At 55.0% G+C, this 23,349-nt stretch overlaps 1 protein-coding gene across 1 annotated transcript in view; it reads right to left on the bottom strand.

The window, feature by feature from the left end:
• LOC103602800 (adherens junction-associated protein 1-like) overlaps positions 1 to 18,453 on the bottom strand; it is a 25,277-nt gene extending 6,824 nt beyond the window's left edge. Inside the window, exons 1-5 of the mRNA XM_008587237.1 lie at positions 18,369 to 18,453; positions 16,482 to 16,594; positions 14,181 to 14,260; positions 4,477 to 5,273; positions 4,011 to 4,154 (exon numbers count right to left, since the gene is read on the bottom strand). Coding sequence (XP_008585459.1) covers positions 4,011 to 4,154; positions 4,477 to 5,273; positions 14,181 to 14,260; positions 16,482 to 16,594; positions 18,369 to 18,453 — 1,219 coding nt within the window. The remainder of the gene's footprint in view (positions 1 to 4,010; positions 4,155 to 4,476; positions 5,274 to 14,180; positions 14,261 to 16,481; positions 16,595 to 18,368) is intronic.
• Between the last annotated feature and the right edge of the window lie 4,896 nt (positions 18,454 to 23,349).

Genomic DNA, 23,349 nt, shown 5'->3' with positions numbered 1-23,349 from the left:
CCATCATCATCTCCATCACCATCACCATCACCACCACCATCATCACCATCATCATCTCCATCACCATCATCACCATCATCATCACCATCACCATCATCATCACCATCATTATCACCACAAATGACATCATCACCATCATGATCATCACCATCACCATCACCACCAACATCATCATTACCATCATTATCAAATCACCATCATCATCACCATCATCATCACCATAATCATCACCCTCATCATAATCATCATGGTCACCATCACCATCATCACCATCATCATCACCCTCATCATAATAATCATCGTCACCATCACCATCATCATCACCCTCATCATAATCATCATCACCATCACCATCATCGCCATCATCATCACCATCACCATCATCACCATCATCACCATCATCATCATCATCACCACCATCATCACCATCATCACCATCATCACCATCACCATCATCACCATCATCATCACCATCATCACCATCATCATCATCACTATCACCATCATCACCACCACCACCATCATCATCACCACAATCATCACCCTCATCGTAATCATCATCATCACCATCATCACCATCATCATCACCCTCATCATAATCATCATCGTCACCATCACCATCATCACCACCATCATCACCACCACCATCATCACCATCACTGTCATCACCATCATCATCACCATCACCATCATCACCATCGCCATCACCATCGTCATCACCACCATTATCACCATTATCATCACCACCACCATCACCATCATCATCACCACCATCATCACCATCGTCGTCACCATCGTCACCATCATCACCACCATCATCACCATCGTCGTCACCATCGTCACCATCATCATCACCATCATCATCATCATCACCATCGTCACCATCATCATCATCACCATCGCCATCATCATCATCATCATCACCTTCACCACCATCATCATCACCATCAACATCACCACTATATTATCACCACTATCATCATTATCACCATCATTATTATCACCAGCATCATCACCATCATCGTCATCATCACCATCACTGTCATCCTTACATTAACAGCAGCAAACACAGACTGGGCAGCTGTTGTGTGCCCGGCACTGAGCACTTGGCATGCACTTTCTCTTTATGACAATCTTTACAACAATCTTAGGAGATGGGTAACTATTATTCCCACTGAGGCACAGAGAAGACAAGCACATTGCCCATGCTCACATAGCTAACATGAGGTGAAGTCAGGAGTTTAAAGGCAGGCAGTGGGACTCCTAACCATCACCTTAAACCACTGGGAGATTTCCCAATTACTTCACCTACAAGGGGATTCCTGAGAGAGAGCCCTTGTACATGAGATAGCCCTTGCTATTTCACATAATGTTAGCTCCTGAGGGATTTCAGAGTGCTCCAAATCACCAGCCACCTGTCCTTTCTGTGCCCAGCAATGCCTGTACAACCAATAGAGAGAAAAATGTAACATGCCCCTTCCAAACATTTTTCTACAGAAGCAAAAATAAAACTCATAAATACTAAAACCTAATTCCAAAGGTCCCTTTTTGGACAGCAGAACTGACTTAAGGAATGCTTAGTATCACTTCTGAAAACTCCAAGTCCAAATTTCAGGGTGCCCTGAACAATAACTGAGCAAAGCTGGGTGTGTCTGTGATGACAAGACTCCTGAGTCCATGGTGGCCTGTTCTGCCTTTGTCACTGGCAACCTGCGAACCACTCTTGCTGGGTATAAAAGCAACAGATGCATATGAGGATTCTTAGGGCCAGGCTCTGTACTCTGTGCTGTGTTGATCCACTGAAGCCTCACAGCAACCATGTAGGAGAAATATTTCAAAGCTTCAATTTTGCTGGTCAAGAAAAGGAGACCAGGAGAGAAGAGACCTTTCCCAGGGTCCCACAACTACATGCAGCAGAGCCCAGATTTTCCCCTGGATCTCCAGCCTTGAGGCACATGCTGCTAACCACAGCACTGCGTGGCTTCCCAGACTGCAGACCTGGGGTCCCCAAGACCACTCTTGCTGCTTTAAATTCTGTCCGAGAATTGTAAACAGTGGTCACACTCCACAAAGAGTCGGGGGCCCAGGTCTCCATCTGAGGACTGTTGAGACAAAGGAGTCTTGGGGGAGGTCAGCCCTCTGCCCCACCACCCCTTTCATCTAGGAAACCTAAACAGTTCAGTTTTCCTGCCCACCACCACAAGCCCCTTCAGCTAGGAGTTCCACATAAGGAGTGTATGCAGCCTGTTCCCAGTAGTGCAGGCAAATAGCTCACTTTCTGTACCCCTAGTCAGTTCTTCCCAGTGTCTAACTTGAATTGCTCCTGCTTGAGTCTAATTTACTACGAAGTACCAGTTGGGCTGTGACAAACTGGCAAGGGGCCTCATCTCTGCCTTTCCTCTCTTCCCTTCACCTTGGCCTGGAAGCTCAGGCCTGCCGTTCTGCCCCCAATGAGGGCTTCTGTAAACCGCCTTCTCCCTTCCCTGCAGAAGGCATCGCTTCCCAGAATTAACATTTCCCTGCATTAGAAGCAAATGCACATATTTTCTCCCTTTTAAATTTGTTTTGCTAAACAAATTAATCTAGCACCAGACTATATTATGAAGAACCATAAATCTTTTCCAAGATAAGCATCTGTCGCATTAGATTAGCAATGTCCAATGTTACTGTGAATTAATTTGCTAAGCCTTATAACGCTGTCCCGGGCGTTTAACTTTAGTAATAACAAATGTAATTTGGAATAAACGGGAACTTGTTCCCTCATCCATGTCTATACAGTAAGTGACGTGTACTCAGAAGGTGACATAAACAAGAGCAGCACTCAGTTCTACTATGAAGATGGCTTGCAAATTTATTGAGGTAAAAACAAATGTTTTGTAAAAACTGCTCATAGCTCCTGACGCAGGTGATGAACTGCGGGCCCCGAGTTTCTGGAGATTCCTAGAGGGAGCTACATGGGAGGTGGCCCATGCAGGCCCCCCTGGACCTTCTCCCGGGGCATTCCCGAGCTCGGATCCCCCATCCCTGTCCCTGGCATCAGCATGGAGCTTGCATTCTGCTTTCATGGATATGTTGCTCTCTAGGGATCTGGAGCTTGGAATAAAAACTGCAGGTTCTCCTGTCCAGGTGAAGGAAGGAAATATGTCACAAGCTGGAGCACAAAAGCCACTCACCCCCTGAAAACCTGTCCAACTACTGACCACTGCCTGCCTGCACAAGGTGGGGAGGAGCCATGCCAGGACACAGTTTCTAGAGCGGACGCCAAGGGCCAGTGACACAGTGCCAACCAGGCTGCAGAGAAACTCCGAGGAGCAGCTCCTTTCCTTCCCCTGGATTCTGAAGAGGTCCGTGTAGGACCCACGGAGTCCGAGCCCTTGAGGGTGTGGAGAAGCAAGCTGGCAGGAGCCCCCACCCCTTACGTGCCAATGCCCTGGCATCTGCACTCTATTTTACAAAGTCAGCAAATACTGCTATCTGTCTGGGATGTGAATGCACGGATCCTAGCTGTGAACTTCTGAGTCATCGTGGAGCACATTAGCAGAGACAGAGGAAGCTGAAGGCAGGCGGGGACAGTGGCAGGGGACGCCAGGCTCCAAGCTCGCTCCCCTCAGGCCTGCTGTGAGTTCTGGTGCACCTCAGTGCAGACTACCAGTGTGGGGACAAGCTGTGGCCTGGGAGAGTTTCCAGGGCTACTCCTTTTCAGGCAATTGGAGGACGAGGAATAGGAGGAAAAAAACAAAACAACGTGGAAGGAGATATTTCAAAGGCAAGGACTGACATCATCCACATGCAGCTAGAATAACATGGCAGAAGAACTGAATCCGCCTGTTCTGATCTCCATCTCCCAAGCACCCTGCTAACCCGTCCCCAGGGAGAAGAACTCTGCAACCGGAGTCCCAGTTTGCAAAGCTTCAGTGACATTGCTGGCAGTTCTTCCTGCTATATAAGGTGACTCCTACACCTGGACCAATTCTATCTGGCAGTTACCCCACCCCCCACAGGGCCCACACCTTTGAGGGATTTTGAAGACTCCACAGGGCCTCTTAACTCCACCATGAGATGTGCCCGCATCTCACTCCCCAGCCAGCCCCCAGAGACCAAGTTCTGCAATTCCAGAAGATGTGGCTCTGTGTCCGGCAGGGAGTAGCTGGCCCCTAGCACAGGCATGGTGGGTACAGAGTCCACTCCTAGGCTGATTCTAGGGAAGGAAGCTCTCCCTTTCACATCCACCCTCCGTCTAGGGCACAAGCTGTACTTGCCAGTATACATGCGTGTGCAAGATCACGGACACACAACACCCCAGCTCTCCCCAAGGCCCCACACCCCACTCTTGGCTCTTTGCTGTTGTTCAGGTTTTGCCACTGGGAAACAGAGTCCCACAAAGCAGCCTCACCCCTGGAATATCAGCACCCCCACGAGCCACACCCCCAGCCCCCCTTCCCAACCAAGCCCAAACCAGAAAAGAGGAGGCCGTACCTGAGGTCTCCCCTAGAATCCTTGGGGGCTTGGTGTCTTTCCCATTGTTGCTGGGACTGGCAGAAGGCTCCGTTGTGCTAACCCCAACAGGGATCCTTGTCCGGGGACCCAGGGACTCGGTGAACCCCTTAGTCTGCAGCGTCATGGAGGTGGCCGTGGTAGCCATGGTGGTGGTGGTGGCAGCCACAGTGGTCTTGCGTGTTTGTAAGATGGAGACCGTGGTGGGGCCATAAGCGCCCGGAAACGTGTTAGTCTCCAGGATCTCCTCATCCCCCGTGGGACCCCAGGCGATGAACTCGGTCTCTGTAGTGGGCCTGCCGCCTCTGAAGTCAAAACTGCTGAAACCGGCCCCCTGCAGGTGCCGCCTCCCCCTGCGCAAGAGGGTCTGTTCTGTGGCCCCACTGGACAAGGGGGATGAGGGCGAGGAGGCGGCAGCCAGGGAGGGGCTGGATTTGGCAGCAGCTGGAGGCCTGGCCAGCCCCGCTTTGGGCCCAAGGGCGGCCACCTGGTCCCGGGGTCTGTGGGCACGCCTGGCCCAGAGGGCCTGCATTTGGCCGTGCAGCCGCTCTGCGCGGGGTGGCCGAGGGCTCCACACGGGCACAGGGACCCGCGCTTGCTGTCCACTTTTCAAACTCCACAACCGGGGCGGCCGATGCGGTGGCCGCGGCAGGAGCCGGAACTCGGGGCCTGGGCCCAGGGACTTGCAGGCGGGGAAATCCATGGCGAGCTGAAACATGGCTATAAGTATCCAAGCATGGCTTCCCAGGTGGCAGCCCGGCCAGCGGACGGACATGGAGCTGTGCAGGAAAGAGAGAGAGAGGTCAGTAGGAAGTGGGCCACGGCTCACTTCCATGACAAGGACACTCTTGCAGAAAGCACTCACTGAACTTCAGATGGGGTTTACTCTACTTCAAAGGCCAGCTCGTGAAGGTTTATCCATCAGCATCTGATAGAAACGGTGCCAGCCACATGTTTCTAGAGAGCTCTTTCCTGGCACCTCCATGGCCAACCATCTTGCAGGGCACACAGCCAGTGGATAAACCAATAGTCCACTTCACGGGAGGGAAACTGAGGCTCGGAAATCCCCCAGTGTCAGCCCTGACCAGATGACCTTAAAGACCAGCCAGTCCCCATTTCCGTACGCCCATAATAAAATGGAGACGCCCAGCAGACACAAGGGGAGTCCACGCAGAACCGGCCGTGGCCTCCGCCTGGGTCCCCTCCCCGACTCTCAGTGTGATTCAGCCCATCAGACCCCATGTGGGGCATAAGGGAAGGCATTTCCTGAGCACCAAGACCTGCCCTGCACTTTGCAAATGCCCCTGGCTCCCCTCTCCCCCTCCTATCTGAGCTGAATATGCATATTTTAAAGCAGGCTTGTTGCCTTAAATGCAGGACACCTGAAAAGCCTCATATATTTGGCCTCCTCTGGCTTTCACTCGGGAAAATGAGATGTGCTCTGGGTAAGCCAAAGGTTTACTGACGCCGAAGTGTTGACATTTCCGTTCCCCTGTTTATCTGCAGTGCAGGTGCCCTTTGAAGCCCTGTTATCCACCTCCCTAGCTCCGGGAAGGCTGTGGAAAGGTGCAACCTGGAGAGGGAGGCGGGGTATGCCTCTCAGCATAACTGAGCTGCAGGGGATGATGGAGACAGGAGGCAGGCGGTGTCCCCACCCAGTACCCCCTGCATGGCTTGGTCACCAGGCCTAGAGTTCTAGACCGGTGGACACTCGAGTATCACATGGGAATCCAGAGCACAGCACGAAGCCACGTGGAAGGGCTTGGAGGATCCGGCCCACATTCCCTATTCCACCAGCTAGATAATTGAGGACTGATTATAGGTGTCATTCAAAGTCAGTCCTTGTCACCAACTTCACATCTGAAAGTTAAAACGAATCCAAAACCTTAATGACTGTTGCAGTGGGGTGGGTGAGGGGGTTCGGGTGTGCTAAGTCGCCATCCCACTCAAAACCAGGCTTAGAAAAACGAGTTTCATAGTTTTTCATACGGTGTCACATGACATTAAGAAGAAATGAATCAGTGTTGTGCACATTATTGCAAGTGTGGGTGTCAGGGTGTGCAAGTGTGCACACGTCAGTGTGCAAGTGTTGGTGTGTTTACATGTTTACGTGTGAGTATGTGTGTGTGTCCCCATGTGCTGAGCATGCAGACGTGTCTGTGCAAGTGTGAGGCAAGTGTGAGACTGTGTGAGTGAGCATGCATGTGTCCCTGTGTGTCCATGTGTGCGTGCACGCCCCTCCTCGTGTGCCTGGGGCTGACTCTTGCTGATACATGGGAACAAGCTGGTCTTCTCAGGTCATCACAATGTCGAAAGAAGCTCGTGTTAATGAGCGCTAATTACCAAAAAGGGCTAATCCCTAAATAATAAAGGCCCCAGTGTTTCAATCAGAAGGAAAGAGCTCAGCTGCAGAAATCAGGAGCTGCTCGTTGCTGATGCTCCACACCCGGCTCCTGCTGGTGTGCCATTTCTCCACTCAAGCAGCCCAGCTCGGTGCAGGGACCAGGCCACTGTTGCCACATGGAGAAATTTAGGTCAGCATGAAATTCAGCCATACACACACGAAAGGACACTGCTCTGTGGCTGCAGGTGACCCAATGAGGATGGGAGATGGTTTGGAACCTCTGGTTCTCCCTCTACCTGCACATCTGAGTGGGAGTCTGGCCCTGAGGGGAATAAGATGCTGCTCTGAGCAGGTGTGGGGCCTCTCCAGACCTAACCAGGCCCCACCAGGCCTAACCAGGCCCCACAGGGCAGCACTAGGCCTCAGCAGGCCTCGCCGGGCCTCACCGGGCCTCACCGGGCCTCATCGGGCACCCCCCAGCACCACAGGCAGGCTGAATCAGGAGTAATGACAGGCAAACCTGCCTGCCGTCAGTCCTCGGAGAAATATCACCCCAGGAAATTAAAACCACAGCACCCAAGCCTGTGCCTGCCTCCCCGGCCTGCCTAACTTCACACGCAGGATATTTTGGTGATTTTTCACCAATCATGGGCTGTAATTGGTTACCATAGCAACTCCCTCATTTCCAAGACACCCAGCTGTTATGCAGAGAAACTAACCGATTGCAACTGCGCAGGAGAGGCTGATTTGTTTTTCCTCTTCAAGTCCAGTTTCTTTCTTTTTAAAGTGATCAATTTGTTCACAGAGGCAAAATAAAGAGGACAGGAGTCACGCCAGGACAGAGGCCCCGCCCCACCCCCAGCAGCCAGGACATGCACGGGGAGGTCGGGACTGATTCTGTGGCCTGTGGGGACGCACCATTGGCCACCAGGCCCGGCCAGCCTGCATGTGCTACGTGGTCCTTCGTAGTCCTGAGATGCACTCAGGGGACTTCCTGGTGACATGCTCCATCCTGTCATGGGGAGACTTTGGCTACATTTCCAAAGACTCCAGGAGCAGTAACGAGGGTCCTCTCTCCTCAGCCCTCTGATGACTCTGAAACCTGGAGGCAACGCTCTTGTCTCTGAGCTGCTCAGCACAGGGCCGGGGGGCCCCAGGGCCACTCTCGTTTCATGATGAAGGGGTTCTGAGAGGGCCTTACCCCAGGAAGGCATCCACGGTGCTGTCAGCCACTCCCTAAGATGGCAGGGGACCCTGCACATTCACAGGAGGGAGGCCCCATGCTTGGCTGGTAACGACAACACATTCACCAGGGCTGACGTGTGACATGCTCACCAGGGGGGCCAGGCAGAGGCAGCACCAGCTCCCCTAGAACTCTGGGGCACCCACAGGCCCCTTCAAACATGCCACCCACTTCACACCCACAAGGAGACCTACATGCAAAAAGACGATGGTACCTTGTGCTGGTGAGGCTGCGGGGAGGTGGGAGCCTCATGCATTGTGGGTGGAAATGCAGAATGGGGTGGCCGCTGTGGAAAACAGCTCGCAAATCCTCAAAACCTCAAACACAGAGTCACCCCGACCCCGCAATTCCACTCTGAGGTGTACACATCTGTCCACACAAAAGCCTGCACGAGTGTCCAGGGCCACACTATACACAGTGCCCAAAAGTGGAGCCAGCCCAAACACCTATCAATGGAAGAAGAGATAAACAAAACTTGGTTGAACCTAGGATGGAATATTATGCAGCCATAAACAGGAAGTACTGATTCATGTGATCCCATTTGTATGAAATGCCCAGAGTGGGTAAGTCCACAGCGATGGAAAGACTGGTGGTTGCCAGGAGTAATGGAAGCGAGTGCTTAAAAGGTACGTGGTTTCTTTTGGGGGTGATGGAATGTTCTGGCATTGACTGTGGTGGTGGTCCCACAACTCTGAATATACTAAACCCATGGGACACTTAAATTATATCTCAACAAAAACAAACAGGGACACGCCAGAGAAGGGAGGTGTGCAAGGGTCCCGGGGCTGATGGGTGTGTGCAGGGCATCGCGATCCTGGACCAGGCTCCAGCAGGAGGGAGGAAGGTGCTGCCGGCCCCCCTGAGCTGCAGGCACCTTGCAATGTCCCGATTTGTCAGGATTTTCCACACGGTTCTTGCCGGGATTCCCTGGGATCCAGACTCACTCCTTGCTTGGGCACCTGGCGACCCACATCCACACCCTGCGAGGACGGGTGGGGGCTGGTGTTCGTCGGCAGGTTCCAGCCCAGCTCTTCAAAGGAAGAGCAAACTCCCTTAGCCACCCCCAACCCAATCGCTTCCAAACGGGGAACTACCGCTCCGTCTCCCTTTATTTCTAGTTTGCAGCTTTCTTGCGTCTCTTCCTTTTAAATGTTTATTAAAATCTTTTTTTCCCCAGGAACAGTTTAATAAGATTCAGTGAATTGAGATTCAATTCGCTACCTTCTGTATATTTTCTTCACAGAGGAAAATCACTGTCAATTAAAGGAGACGAAGACATCTCTTCTACTTAATGTTGTACCTTTTCCCCAGGCTGGGACTTTGCAGTGTCGCCTCCTGGAAGTACCTAGTGTCTGACGTGCTGGAGGACTGGGTGGTGAGAGGCAGCCGGAGCCCTGGGACTGTTTGGCCCAGGGGACACCCCGGATCTTCAGGGTGAGACAGGACCTCAGAGCTGTCCGAAAGGTGGCCGGTCCATCCCAGCCCTGCCACAGAGACACCCTCCCAGTGTCTGCTCCCGGTCTTACTAATCATCTGCCCCGGGCCCCGTGAGAGCACCGCCCTGTGTGAGCAGAAGTCAGCTGAGCGTGGGCCTGCGGCTTCTGCCCGCAAGCCCAGTTTTCCATGCTTCATACAAGACGGCTGGAGCAGGTGGGCTCTGAGGTACCCTCCTCCCCTTCTAAGAAGACCCAGGCTTCTGTGATCAATAATTCACAGGAACCGCTAGAAGTGATTCCAAGGCAGCAGGCGGAATAGACACAGATCCCTTCGTTCCAGGGCTGTTAGCGAGTCCATCTGCTTCTGGGGAAGACCCCACCTTCAGGTGCACGTCCCTTCCACTGGGAAGCGGGGACCATCATCCCCACCCCCACATGACCCTACATCCCGGTGCTTCCTGACTCCCACCCCACTTCTGCTGGTTTGGTTAAATACACTTTTCATTTTAGAACACTGTGAGATTGACACAAAAACTGTAGAAGATACAGAGTTCCTGGGTACTCTTCTCCCAGTGTCCCCTAATGTACCATCGTGGTGACCACGGTACACGTGCCACAGCTAAGGAGCCAGCACTGCTGCGTTACTATTGACGAAGCTACACACTTTATTCTGATTTCACTAGCTTTTATCTAATGTCCTTTTTCTGTTCCGGGATCCCAACCAGGACACCACATGACATTTGGTCATTGTGTCTCCTTGGGCTCCTCTTGGGTGTGACAGTTTCTCAGACTTTCCTCGGTTTTGATGACCGTGGCAGTTTTGAGGAGGGCTGGTCAGGGACTGTGTAGAATGTCCTTCATTTGGGATTCGTCTAACGCTTTTCTCATGAGTAGGCTGGGTTATGAGTTTTTGGAGGAAGTCCACGGAGACAAAGTGCCTTCCCTTCACATCACACCCAGAGTCCCTGCTCTCAACGTGACCCATCACTGTTGAAGCTGACCTTGATCACCTGGTGGAGGTTGTGGTTGGCAGGTGCCACCGCTGGGAACGTACTTCCCGCACCCCCACCCCCACTTTCTGTATGTTAATCTTCAGAAGCAGGTCACTAAGCCCACTGCACACATTTTAGGGACACCCACTTTTTTTTTTTTTAACTCTTCAAGACTCCCCTGATTGACAGCCAGAGCGTGCAGGAGGGAATGGGAGGGGCAGATCTCAGGAGGCAACTCTCCCAAACAGAGAGAGGACGGGGGATAAGGGAGCTATTTCCTCTTTCCCTTAAAGGTGGCTTCAATGTTCCACATGCTTCTGGGCTTTGCGAAACACACCGGAAGTTGAAGGGGAGAGGCCAAGACCTCCAGTTCCGAAAACGGGTGCGGAGGTCGCTGTGCTCGTTCCCAGGGGCAGAGAACCTGCGTGAGCTGGGATGTCTCCCTGGGGGCGAGAGGGAGGCTGGCAAGGGAGAAGTACTGGAGATTTGCTCTCAGCCCTGTTGAGATCCACCAGTTCTGGGAACACGGTGGTGTATTCTGCTTTTTGCAAAGACAAGAGACAAAGGGTGCGGGCTTGGGGTCTGATAGAGCTGGTGGGAGCCTTCTGTGATTGAGGGGACAGGGTGGCCGGCCTCAACCCCAGCCTTTGGGCAGGGTAAAACTTCAAGTGCGGTGGGCCTTTTTCTCACCATCCAGACCTCCTCCAGACAGAACGTGCATCGTACCAGGAAGGGAACTCTGTGTGAGGTGGGAAGCAAGCTCTCGGTGCCAGGTCTGGAAATGGCCTCGGTATCCCTAAATTCTCCTATGATTCCACGTTGCTCCAGTTCCCTGCTGCTTCTGCCCTTGACAGAGAGGGGTGCTGTCTCCAAAGCCAGCAGACTTCAGTTCTTTCTCCCTGACTCCCCCATCAAGAGTGAGCTCTCCCCATGTCCCCCTAGGCCAGCCATCCAAGAAGACGCAGGTGGCTTCCCGCCAGATTTCAGAGCAGAGACCTACCCTCCCCCACTCAGGGGACACGGCCTCCCGCCTCGGCCCCCAGCCCTGGCTCAGGAGGGGAACACCCACTTTTGTCTGGGAGCAGTCACTGGTTCAATTTCCTTAATGAGAGCACTTAGGCCGTGACTCACTTCAATGGCATTCCCAGGCTGATGTCACCGTAATGTCCTGTCAACGCCGATCCTCGCTTTACCTCATGACTTAATACGATTAAGAACATCCCTCCCTTTCAGGAAGGGAGCCCCGGGTTGCCTAGAAGGTTTCCCTCCTCAGTGGCCCCATGCGCGCCAGTTGTGCACGCAGCACCTGACTCACAGAGAAGCAGCCGTGTAGGAGTGACTCACTTGCATTGGATAGAAACCTCCAGAATGACAGGAGGGACTTCTGAATCCCAGCCTGGGCCTCTGGCTACTCTCCTTCCCCAGAGCATGATGGTCAGCCCTGGGGTTCTGGGGCCCTCTCAATACCCCTCCCCCCATGACGGCAGGGCTGACTCCTACTCCGAGGCCAAAGTCCAGGGCTTCCCTCTATCTCCAGGAGGCAGCTCAGAGTCTGGTGTGCTCCCCTCTCACCAGCCAAAGTGCCTCCGCCCACTCCAGGGCAGCCCGGGACCAGTGCCTGTGGAGAGGGTGTGCTTGCTGTGACTTACTCACCCACCCCAGAAGTCACAGGATGTCCTGGCTGGATGGAACCATGACAGTGGTCTGGACCAGGCCACCCCAAAGTGCATTCATCACCCGCTGGTGCTTGGGACTCTGAGAGGCATTACAAGCCTTTGCAAAAGGGCTCCATGGCCAAGCTCATGCAAGGCACAATAGGCAGAGCAGAGTCTCCTTTTCAAGGAGCATCTTGGGGATCAGTGGATTGGTGTTTTATAGGCCACATGTCACAAAACACCAGCCTTATCCCAAACCTTCATTGTGAGATCCACAAATCAAGTGGCCTAGCTCGGGTCACAGTGAGCTGGCCTCAGTCTGGACAAGAGTCTAGGACTCAGGGAATCTAGGATCTGTACTCAGGAACTAGGTCCTACATCTAAGACAATCCTACATGTATAGGACCAGGGACATATAGGAAAAACTAGAGCAAAATAATTTTTTTGGTAACCTGTTACTCCAGTGATTCTGCCTCTTGGACAATCTAAGTAATGGCATTGCAGTGACAGAGGTGGCTGGGTGGGCACTGCACCTTGGCACCTGTACAGCAGCAGGCCCAGTGGGGCGGCTTCAGTGAGCCGCTCCACACCTCCTTGCGGAAGATCATAACCACGGCATCCTATGGCTACACAGACCATTTAGGGACATCTCTGGTTCCTATCTGGAGATGACTTTGTCCCTAGGAGACATTTCGCAGCGTCTGGAGACACCGTGTTGTTGCCATTCAAGGGTGTGGCCAGCATTTAGTGATAGAGGCCAAGGGTGCTGTGAACGTGCTGCAGCACGGACAGCCCCCACACAGAGACCCACCCGACCCCAGACGTCCAGAGGCCCAAGCCGGGAAGCCCTGTTGTGCAGGCATTGTCTGCACCTCCCAGGCCTGGCCAGACAGGAGTGATCATCTCATCCCCAAGAAGAAAGACATTCACAGATGGCACGTGCTCCAGAAGCGACATATGCAGGCAGCTTTGACCCTGGGCTCTGCAACTTGCCAGCTGTGTGAGCTTGGGCCATCTGTGTCACTACTCCGTGCCTCAGTTTCCCCACCTGTAAAATGGGACAAACAAAGGCACCCACATTGCAAGGTTGTCCTGGGGATGCCCAGGGTGAACACTGTGAGCCCAGCTCTTTGGAAGTGCTGACAGGGTCACCTACATGTTCCTCTACTCCCTTCCTGGCTGGCAACCAAGACAAGGGATCCCATCTCCTTTCCCTGGAGCTCTGGGACAGGGGGTCTGCAGCCCCTGTGGGGCACCATGGGGTATATTGCTCGACAGCCTTCACAGGTGCTTGAAGGAGACTGAAGGATAGCAACGGCGCTGGCATTCTGGTTGCCTGGGCAACATGCCCGCGAGCATTCTGGAGGAGTGAAGTGTGACAAGCAGTGGGTGGGTGGGACAGTGGGTGGCAATGTTCTCAGTCCCTGGGAGTGGGGAGCCTGGCTTCTGTGTCTGCAGCTGAGCCCCCACCGCTGCAGTCAGCCCCCTTGTGCCCCCTGCAGCAATTCCACGGCAGGAAAGAGGGCACGACATCCAGAACCAGCTGCCCCACAGAGTGTCCGCAGTCCCCCTGGCTCAGCTGCTGCTCCCACATGTCCTACATCACATCTGTGCTCTCCGAACGTGAGCAGCGTCTGCCCCACTGCTGGGCACCTCCCCAACTCACCTGCTGGCCCGCCTTGCCAAGTGCCCTAGGCCACACCTCCTGTGCCTCCTTTGAGGGTAGGGACCAAGGTCCAAGACAGGGCCTCCAGCACAAGCCGGCCCATCCTGAAGCCAAGCCCTGTCCCTTCTCTGTCTCCTTCTAGACAAAGGAACAGGCTCGGCAAAGCCAGCATGAGTCGGGGCTAAACTAGAACCAGATGTCTGGGAACCTCACCCTTCCAGAAGTCAGCTCGGAACAAGGAGGCTCGGGAGGGCCCTGGAAAGGCAAAGTCGATTCTGCAAATTCCCTGCAGAGGTTTTCAGCTCGGGCTTCCCACGAGAATCCCCTGGGGTGGGGAGGAGGGAGCTCACCTGGGCTGAGACCCAGACCCCACGCAGAACCACTCATCGGCCCTGGGGCAAGACTCAGCACTGGCATTTTTGGAAGCTCCCTGGTTGCACCCAGGGTGGAGAGCTCAGGAGTGCCCCCTGTTCCTCACTCAGGCCCCAAACAATCCCACTTGATGTCCATTTTTAGTGGGAGATACACGATGGGAGTGGTGGAGAGACGGTGCCACAGGCAGGCCTGGTGACGGCGGCTGACCCTTCAGCAGCAAAGGAGCCAGAGCAGGGCTCCTGGGCAGACGCACGAGTGTAACACGCAGCTGTCCTGGGCGCCGTGTGACACGTCCCCTCCAGGGAGCTCGGGGCCCTCTGCCAGGAAGACAAACAGGGAAAGATCTACAGTCTTGAGAAGACACAACAGCCATCTCAGTAGCGCATGCTTCACTGGGGAAGCCACACTGAAGAGGCTGGAGAGAAGGGGCACGGTGAGCACAAGGACAGTGCCCACACGGACCGACCGAGTGCGAGTGACGTGCCCGGCGCTGAGCTAAGCACCTGATGGGAATTGCCACCTGTGGGTCTCACGGTGGCCCTCGCAGGAGAGCTGCTGTCCCTCTCATCCTGCAGAAGAAAGGAGCATGCAAATATAGCAGATGCATGTCTGGAAGAAAGTCTCTTAAAAACACAACTGAAAGACGCTGAGGCTGAAGGTGGTGAGCATCCGGCCACAGGGAGAGGCCGGCCCTGGCAAGGCCGTGTCTTCCAAGGTTCTGGGTGCTGAAGACGGGCCCTCAGCCCCTCTTATGCTGGGAAACACGCACTCATCATGGAGAGCGGGCCGCATAACGCCACCCTGCTCCTGGTGACAGCGTTATCGCTCATTATTGATAGTCTCGTCCCTGACAAGGGGACCAAGAGAAATAAGGTCACATTATCTCTGGCTTCCAAAGCACCCACTGAAGTCCACCTATCTTCACGGGGAATACCTATTTTGGTTGTGCTAGGAGCGTTATGTTGGTATTTATGAAACTGAGCACGTATGCCAGGCACTTTTTAGGCCAACCAGGAGCAAAGAGGAAGCGGCGTGTGGCTGTTCCGTGGGCTCCAGGATTAGCAGAGACAGGAGGAGAGTGACACTGAGGGAGGTGGGTGAGGCCGGGGCCGGGACAGCACCAGGGAGAGCCCAAGGCCAGGTGGGTGAGGGCGGAAAGCCCACCTCCACGGCGAGCCCCCTGACCAGACAGCGGGGGTGCATCCCGCGTCCCTTTACCTCTCCTGGGCACCGGTGGGTGGGATGATGAGACGCTGGCAGAGCTTCTACAAAGGGCCCGGCTGCACTTGCTAGGAATGAAAAGGAGGTTCTGGACTCTGGCCACAGGAGGCTCTGCCACCAGAGCACCATGTGCCCAGCGACGGAGAGGAGCAGATGGACAGAGAAGCCAGAGAGGGGGAGGCAGGGAGCAGCCAAGGCTTGAGACCCCTTGGTTCTCTCCTCTGACCTCCAGGAACGCCCTCGGACCACCCCTGAGGAAAAGCTGGGCGAAGAACTTCCTTTCTGGGGTAACTGCTGAGAGAGGCTCAGAGTGGCCACAGCGTGGCGGTTCCTGCGTGGCAGTGGGCGTGTCGCCTTGAGGAACAACAAGCCAGCTGCTAAAGAGCTCAGAGCGAGGCCGGGCATGGGCATCAGAAAGAAGCTGACATTAGAGAAGGAACCTGGACAGTCTCTGAGCTCCCCGGGAGGCCGTGTGCGACCATCCCCCAGAGCAAGTGTAACCACTCGGACTGCTGGGATGGGGCCCCACGGTCACTCAGGGGTAGGGAAAGAGCCGATGACCTTGAAGGTCCTTAGGAGTCTGTGATCACTAGATTTCGGGTGGCCCGAGGAGCGGAAGGTGGGCCAGGTATTACACAGCTAAAAGTAAGCAGAGCCCACCCAAGGTGATTGGGTACCCAGAAGTCCTCCAATAGCCTCTCACACCCAGCTGCAAACACGCCACTGTCCTTAGTCCTTTATACTCAAGTGTAAGAGAGACTTTTGCAGGGGATCCAGAGCTACAAGACCTTAAGAGACCCCTGAGAACAAGCAGCACCCAGCAAAGGTGCACCAGGGTTGTCAGGGGCAGCACGTCCTCCAGCCTCAGGCTGCTCAGGAGCCCATCTAACATCCCAGCGTCCACAGTGGGGTACAGGAAGCAATCTGGGGCAGCCACAGCCCACGGGACCACCCATGCAAATCACGCACGTAGGCCCCGGGCTGTCTCCCCTCAGCTATGGAAAGTTCCCCTTCCCCATTCAGAGAGGGACGGACAGAAGTGAGGCTCAACCCACCCACGCGATCTCCTCCCCGCCCACCTGGCGCCCCTTGCGGCTGCAGCTGAGGCCAGCCGAGCGTAAGGAGCACAGAAAGCAGGTCCCCGTGGGTCCCCTGGGCTCCTGCTGCCCTGAGGAAGGGCCCCTGGGTGAGGCCAGTCCAGGTTAAGCCCATCGGCAATGGCCACCAGGCCAGTCCCCAGGCTGTGCCGAGGGTTGGGGTGAGACACTTGTGTGACGCAGCTCCTCAGCAAGTCCTCCTGGCCTGTCCCATTTGCTGCATCCATGCCCTCTCAGATGGGTGCGGCCACTCTCCTCATGTTAGCCACAAGGGGATGGGTTTTTGTAGATATGGGCGCACCGGCCCAAGGTCACCAGGTAGTGGGTGCTGCCGCAGGGCCCGGCACCAGCCATGGGACTCGGGAGGCCACCCCACGGGTGCACAGGCGAGGCCCTGCAGGGCGAGGTGGAGCCAAGTCCAGCTGCGGCTGCTCAGGGCAGAAGGGGCCCGGGAGGAGTCGTCCTGACGCAGACATCACCTCTCTACCAACCACCGCCACGTTTCCCTGCCTCTGCTCCAACACAGACGATGACGGGGACTTGCTACAAAGAACACCAAGTGAATGGAGGATGGCGGCTGAGTTAGAAAAGCCTTCCTTGTTGTGGTTCCTGCCCCCACGCCCAGTCCCAGCTCTGTGCTGAGGGGATCCAGGACCAATCTAACCCCTGTGCTGCTCACACGTGTTCCTGACGCACACACAAAGACACGTGTGCACACACAGAACACCCATGTGCACACACACACACACACAGTCACACACACAGTCACACAGGTGCACAAATGCAAGGACACACAGTCACATGCACTCACACAGTCACATCCACACACAACACACACAGTCACACACTCACAGACACAGGTGCACAAATGCAGGGACACACAGTCACATGCACACATGGTCACATCCACACACAATACAGGTACACACTCACATCCACTCACAACAAACACAGTCACACACACACACACAGAGCCACGTGCACACACACTAGTTCCCAGCCACCCCTTTCCAATTCTCCAAGGTTCCCTCTTGCAGTCCAGCTGTAAAATCCCGCCATCCTGGCCACCTCCATCAGCACATGCTGTCTCCCTAGGCATCCAAGTGGGGTGTCCAGAGCAAATGCAGCTTGGCATAAAGCTGCCATGACAGCCGCCTGATGGCATGGGGACAAGACACTGTAGGCTGGGAAATTTCTTCCCAGAGGAACACTGTGGAGCCAGGCCAGCCCGGTGGCCCAGATGCGGGAACTCCCTGGAGACTGGAACTTCTAACGCTTCCTAATGAGATCATCCCATCCTGACAATGTTCCTCAAAAGCAGGTGTCACAAGATTTCTTGCTGGAATGTCTGGGACACTTAATAGCATTTCCAGGAAGCCCGGGAGCTTCTGGGTAGTGGCTGGAACTTGAACGAGGAGGAAATACTGTTTTCTGGGAAAGCCCAAGTTTCTGATTGAACAAGGCCAGGAGGCCTCCCCACCTCCACCCCAAAACACCTGTTCTCAGGTTCTGGTTGGTTTTTATGGAAGCCACTCCCTGCCCAGACGTGATGGTTTCAGACACACTGAATTCCCCACTCAAGAGAGGGTTTACCACGATTCTCTGGAAGGTTCTTCCCCTAGGCAGGAATGGCAGTGGTGGGCTCCCCAGAATCAGCAGCGTCACCTCACAGTGTCTGTGACACGTGGCATCTTGTCTACATCTTGCATTTGTGCTCCAAGCTCCAAAGCAAATTTCCAATACGGGCAGGGCAGGGAATAGTTAATCCCATTGTACAGATGGGGACACTGAGGCCACAGGTAACAGGGGTTATAGGGGCACAGCCAGGATCTATACCTGGCCTACCTTCCCGGGCCACCCACACCACCTTCCCGTTGAAGGAGGTGATCCTCAGGAGGCTGCCGGATGACCTCTGTGTGCAGAAATCCATGGCCTCTAACTGGGTCATTAGGAATCATGATCAGAAACTATGAGACGTGGTCAGACAAGCCCACCCCTCCAAAGCCAGCTCTTAGGCAGGAGTTGGGGGTCAAGGTCATTTCCTGAGGACCATGGCCAGGTTGATCTTCATGGGGGGAAACAGAGAGACACTTGGCTGTGCACGGGTGCTGTGCAGCTGCCAGGCCCCAGACTGGACACCGAGCCTCATTCTTCATGAGAGCATCTCCCTGGTATGAAGAAAACACCCGACATTGGAGCCAAACGATGCAGCGTCATTTGTCCTTGTGGGACACGGGGTAAGTTCTTCCATAACGAGGCCATTTGTCCAAACTCGCCAGCCATCACTGCGCCCTGTCGTGCCATTGCGGCCCACTCTGACTAGGCTTCCAGCTCCCCCGATTTATGACAACTGTCAAGGTCATCTACAACGGCCGCATTTCCAAACCCAGTGGACAGGCCCCTATTGTCACCAGATGTGGCCTCTTGGTAGCACTGGCGACAGTTGCTCACTGCCTACTCAGCAAGTGATGTCTTCCGTCAGGGCCAGCCTCCTACCTCCCTGAGGCTCTGTGACGGGCTGAGTTGTGTCCCCCCAAATTCATAGGCTGATGTCCTAACCCCAGGCCCCCAGAAGGTGGCTGTGTTTGGAGATGGGGTCTTTAAGGAGGAGAGTACAGCACAATGAGGTCACTAGGGTGGCCCCGATCCAACAGGACGGGTGCCCTTCCAAGAAGAGGCAATTAGGGACAGCCACGTGAAGACACAGGGAGAAGGCAGCTTTCTGCAAGCCCAGGAGAGAGGCTCCGGAGAGACCCACCTTCAGGACTGTGCAGAAGTCAAGTCTGCTGTTGCAGGCTCCTGGCACAGGGGACTTGGTTGGGGCAGCCCAAGCAGGCCGAGCCCAGCTCCTCTCTCTCTTGCCGTCCACTCAGCTCCCGCCTGGAGGGCTTCAGGGCTCAGTCCCCCATCTCCACTCTCTCCCCCCATGGCTCTGGCTACTGTGTGTGCACAGTCACTCACAAACATGACCCCGCCTTGTAGGCCAGCCTGGGCCTAACAACCTGCACGGCTAGCTCACAGCAGAGCCAACACAGCCCCCACGAAACCTTTGACCACTTCAGGCGGTGCTGCCGGGCACACCCTGCTCATCTCCGACCCCTGCCCAGTGCCATCTCCCTGTCCTCCCCAGCCCACCTCGAGGTCCCCGTGTGACCCCCGAGTCCATCTCCATGTTAGCCTGGTCATTTATTTTTCCAATACTGTTCACAGGTTTATCATCCCTCTATCTAAGTTTGATGTGGACACCTCGCTGGAGTTCATGCTCCGTGGGAATGGGGACAATGTCCATCTTCCTCCGTGGGGCTCCCGAGTACACAGCAACCCCCACCCCCACCACCATAAACCTTTGTTGAGAGAATGAGTGAACGGATGGATGGTTAAGTCACCTGACCTCTCAGAGCCTCAGTTTCCTTCATCTGTCAGAGGAAATGACACCGTGTGCTATGGCAGGGCCATGGGAGGCAGAGAACGAAGAGTTGGGAGGTGCCAGCTCTGGGTGAAGCACACGACCACCACGGGAGACTGTGATTACTGCGGCACTCGAGCGGTTCACGGGCCATGCCCACCCCCAGCAGAGGAGCACACTGCGCTGAGGGCCTGAGCCCCTCCCCACCACCTCCCAGCACCCATGGGGTCTCCCTCTCTGAAGCAGAGACCGTCTCCGTCAGTGTCTGCCCCTGACGCCCCCAACCACTGGCTGCCACTCCAGTTTAGTGCCTCGTCACCAACTTCTCACGGGCACCTCCCCAGCTGGAGGGCCTTTGGATCCCGGGCAGCCCTGGGACATCATGCAGGTGTGTCTGACTCTTCCTTTGTTTTCTCCCCATAAAATGGAATAGAAGCCAATCCTGCCCTGAACTCCCACGGCCACAGGTGGAGGGAGGGGAGGCGTGCGCAGGAAACTAAAGTGCAGCCAAGGAGCACCTTTAATATTAATCGCCCTTGAGTATGAATATAAACTATGCTTATTAATTTTTACTTTCCTCCAATTATTCAGTAGACATTTATGTAGCAACCAGCATGATGGGCGCTAGGCTCTAGAAACAGGCAGACATTGTCCCTTCCTTCTCCAGCCCCAGCACGGAGCAGGGGCCTGGCTTCTAAACGCACACTTAATGGCCATCTGCGAAGTGAATGAATGGGTGCGCGAATGAATGAATCAGGAGCTCCAGTGCACTTGGGGAAACAGACATCTTAGCTGACAAGACCTAGAAGGGGCCAGTCAACGTGCGGGGTGGGTTCAGCTCTACCTGGGCGAGCCTGGAAGCCTGCTTGGAGGAGGTGATGAGCCTTGAATGCTGAGTAGGAGTTTATAGAAAGGCGGAGGGAGAGAGCAGAGGAAAGGCCAAGGCTTGATTTGTGAGGTCCTTTCAGGAAAGCTAAGCAGCAGTCAGGAGGGCTGCTGAAGAAGCGGGCAGTGGGAGCCCTGATTGCCAGCCTCGGGGCAGTCGGGCCCCCACCTGGTGCAGGTCCCAGCACCTGTTTCCTCCTGGGGTGCTAGAAAAGCCTCTCTGGGTGGTCACTGAGCCCTCTGCCCAAGGCAGACACGAAGCTGGTTCTTACAGTCATTAGCTCGGTCAGTCCCGTAGCAATCCACTGATGGAACACATTGCCTCCTGTGCCTCAGTTTCCTCATCTGTAAAATCAGGAGATGTGACCTTCCAAGCACATGCAGCACGGAGTGAGCTGGGTCTCAGAACCAGGCTCTGGGTCCCCAGAGCCCCGGGTGGGTAATGGTTCCATTATTTTGCCTGGTGTAGGGTGAAGAGATCCACTTGGCAAAATGGTTCCTGGAGGAAGATTTCAGGGAAGGGACACAAGCCCTCTGTGAATCTGAGCCCCACGATCCTGGCGAGCACATGCAGTGGTGGCTCTGGGCTCCCTGCGGGTCTTAGGGCCTTTCAAAAGCCACTACGGGGGGCCAGGAGCAATAAGCAACAAAGAAACCTGCCTTGCACATCACCCCACGCCCCCAGGACCCTGCTGAAAGGTTTTTCTCTTTTCCTAGTCACCTGGTTTGGGGTATTAGAGAGGCAGGCGCTGCCTTTAGACTTGGCCAGAAAGCAATTAAAAGTCATCCTAAGAATGAATCCCACTGATGAGCCATCCAGATCCTGCCGCATCAGCCTCTCAGTGTAGGTTTAGAGGCCAAGAGGGAGAGGGCTGACTGAGGAACTCGGAGAAGGAGAAAGGAGCAGCCCAGGGCACGGGGAGGCATTCAAGTCCACTGACAACCCTCCCCGGGCAGATGCGCGGCCCCCATGCTGAGGCTGCACTGAGAAGGTGCCATCGAGCTGCCTCATTTCTCTGTGCCTCTGTTTCCTCTCCTGTCAAAGGGGTGCCATTTCGCCTTGGGAAGGTGGTGATGAAGTGAGAATCTATATAGGCAGTGCTGATACTGGGTTTGGAAATGATAAGCCCCAGGTCTGTGGCCAGACTCCTCAGTGACACCTTGCCTGGGGCAAGGCTGCTGGGGGCTCCCCACCACCTCCCCCAGCCCCACCCTATTTGAAGGAAAGCCAGAGAGCAACCCCCCTCACGCCTGTCTCCGCCAGGCTCCCATCCTCTCTGTGGGTGCGCACCCAGGAGAGAGGGGACCTCGGTGGAGCCGCCTTACCCCACCCACCCTGCTTTCTCTGTCCCTCCCCAATTTTTTCCGGGCTCACATGAGTGCACCTGTCCTTCACCTGTGCCGAGCGCTTTGTAGCTTGGGAAGCAAGTTCACGTTCATCCCCACGCTGGACGCTCACAAGCCCTGGGGAGCCAGGGGCAGCCCCAAAGTCCACATTTCAAGGTTGAGTCAGTCCAGTGACTTGCCCAGGTCCACCCCACCCGCTAAGCCAGCACTGAGCCCCAGGTCTTCGGGGCCCCATCCTCATCCTGCATCTTGTCCCCGCTGCACCCACCACCACCTGCCATCTGAAGCCACCAGGAGGAAGTGCCCTTCCCATCACCCATGCCTCTGAGCCGCCCGGGGCTGCCCTGCCTTGGGCAGAATCCCGCCATGAACACCTTCCCCAGCCTCAGCCCGTGGGTGGACAGCGTGAGTCTCCACCTTCCTTGCCATTAAATCAGAAAACAGGTATTTTAGGTGCAACAAATTGCTTGTTCAGTTGTTAACCGGGCAACCCTTTGGCAAGGGGAAAACAACGTAACCGCCTTAATCAGCTGAAGTCGTACCAGGCGCGTCGTTCTGAGTTACGGGTAATTGTCTCTGAAACCGCTCTTGGGACAAACATGTCCGTGTCTCTCTTTACTCGTCACAGACTGTTCCAGATGCCCCGTTCCCTCCCCACGATCTCCGAACGCTCCGCTCTGTGGAGGACAAGGAGCGGCCAGACCAGAGCCACCAGGCTCGCCGGGAGCCCCCGTGCCCCTGCGGGTGCGTGATGGGGGCAGGGGACCCCGAGAGTCCCCAGCCTGAGCATCCACAGCACGACCGTTCTTCTGACGCTGTGCACTGACTGGGGGCCACTCTGCAGGGGCAGGGCTGGGCAGCCCGATGATGCCTCTGTGCCTTGGTTTCCCCACCTGCAGAAGGGGAACGGTGTGCTCAGGGGACCCTCCGTGAACTCTGTGAGGTGACGTGATTCAAGCACACGCTGAATCTCCATGACAAGAAAAACCTAAGGAAGACAGCAAATCGGGGTCTTCTTTTTTCCAGAATTCTATTTTCAAGTTGAACACTTGTTTGTTTTCAAGTGAGAAGCTACATCTTGGATGTTTTCACTAAATAAGCCTGTTTGAATGTCGACCAGGACGCTTCCCACAGGTTGCCTCTCACCTGAGCGCTCCAGCCTCTCTCTCCCTCTCTCTCTCTCTCTCT

Source organism: Galeopterus variegatus, unplaced genomic scaffold (assembly GCF_000696425.1).
Source record: "Galeopterus variegatus unplaced genomic scaffold, G_variegatus-3.0.2 Scaffold4314, whole genome shotgun sequence".
In the NCBI taxonomy this organism is placed as follows: domain Eukaryota; kingdom Metazoa; phylum Chordata; class Mammalia; order Dermoptera; family Cynocephalidae; genus Galeopterus; species Galeopterus variegatus.
The sequence above is the reverse complement of the archived record's forward strand: the minus strand, read 5'-3'. Positions and strand labels throughout refer to the sequence as shown.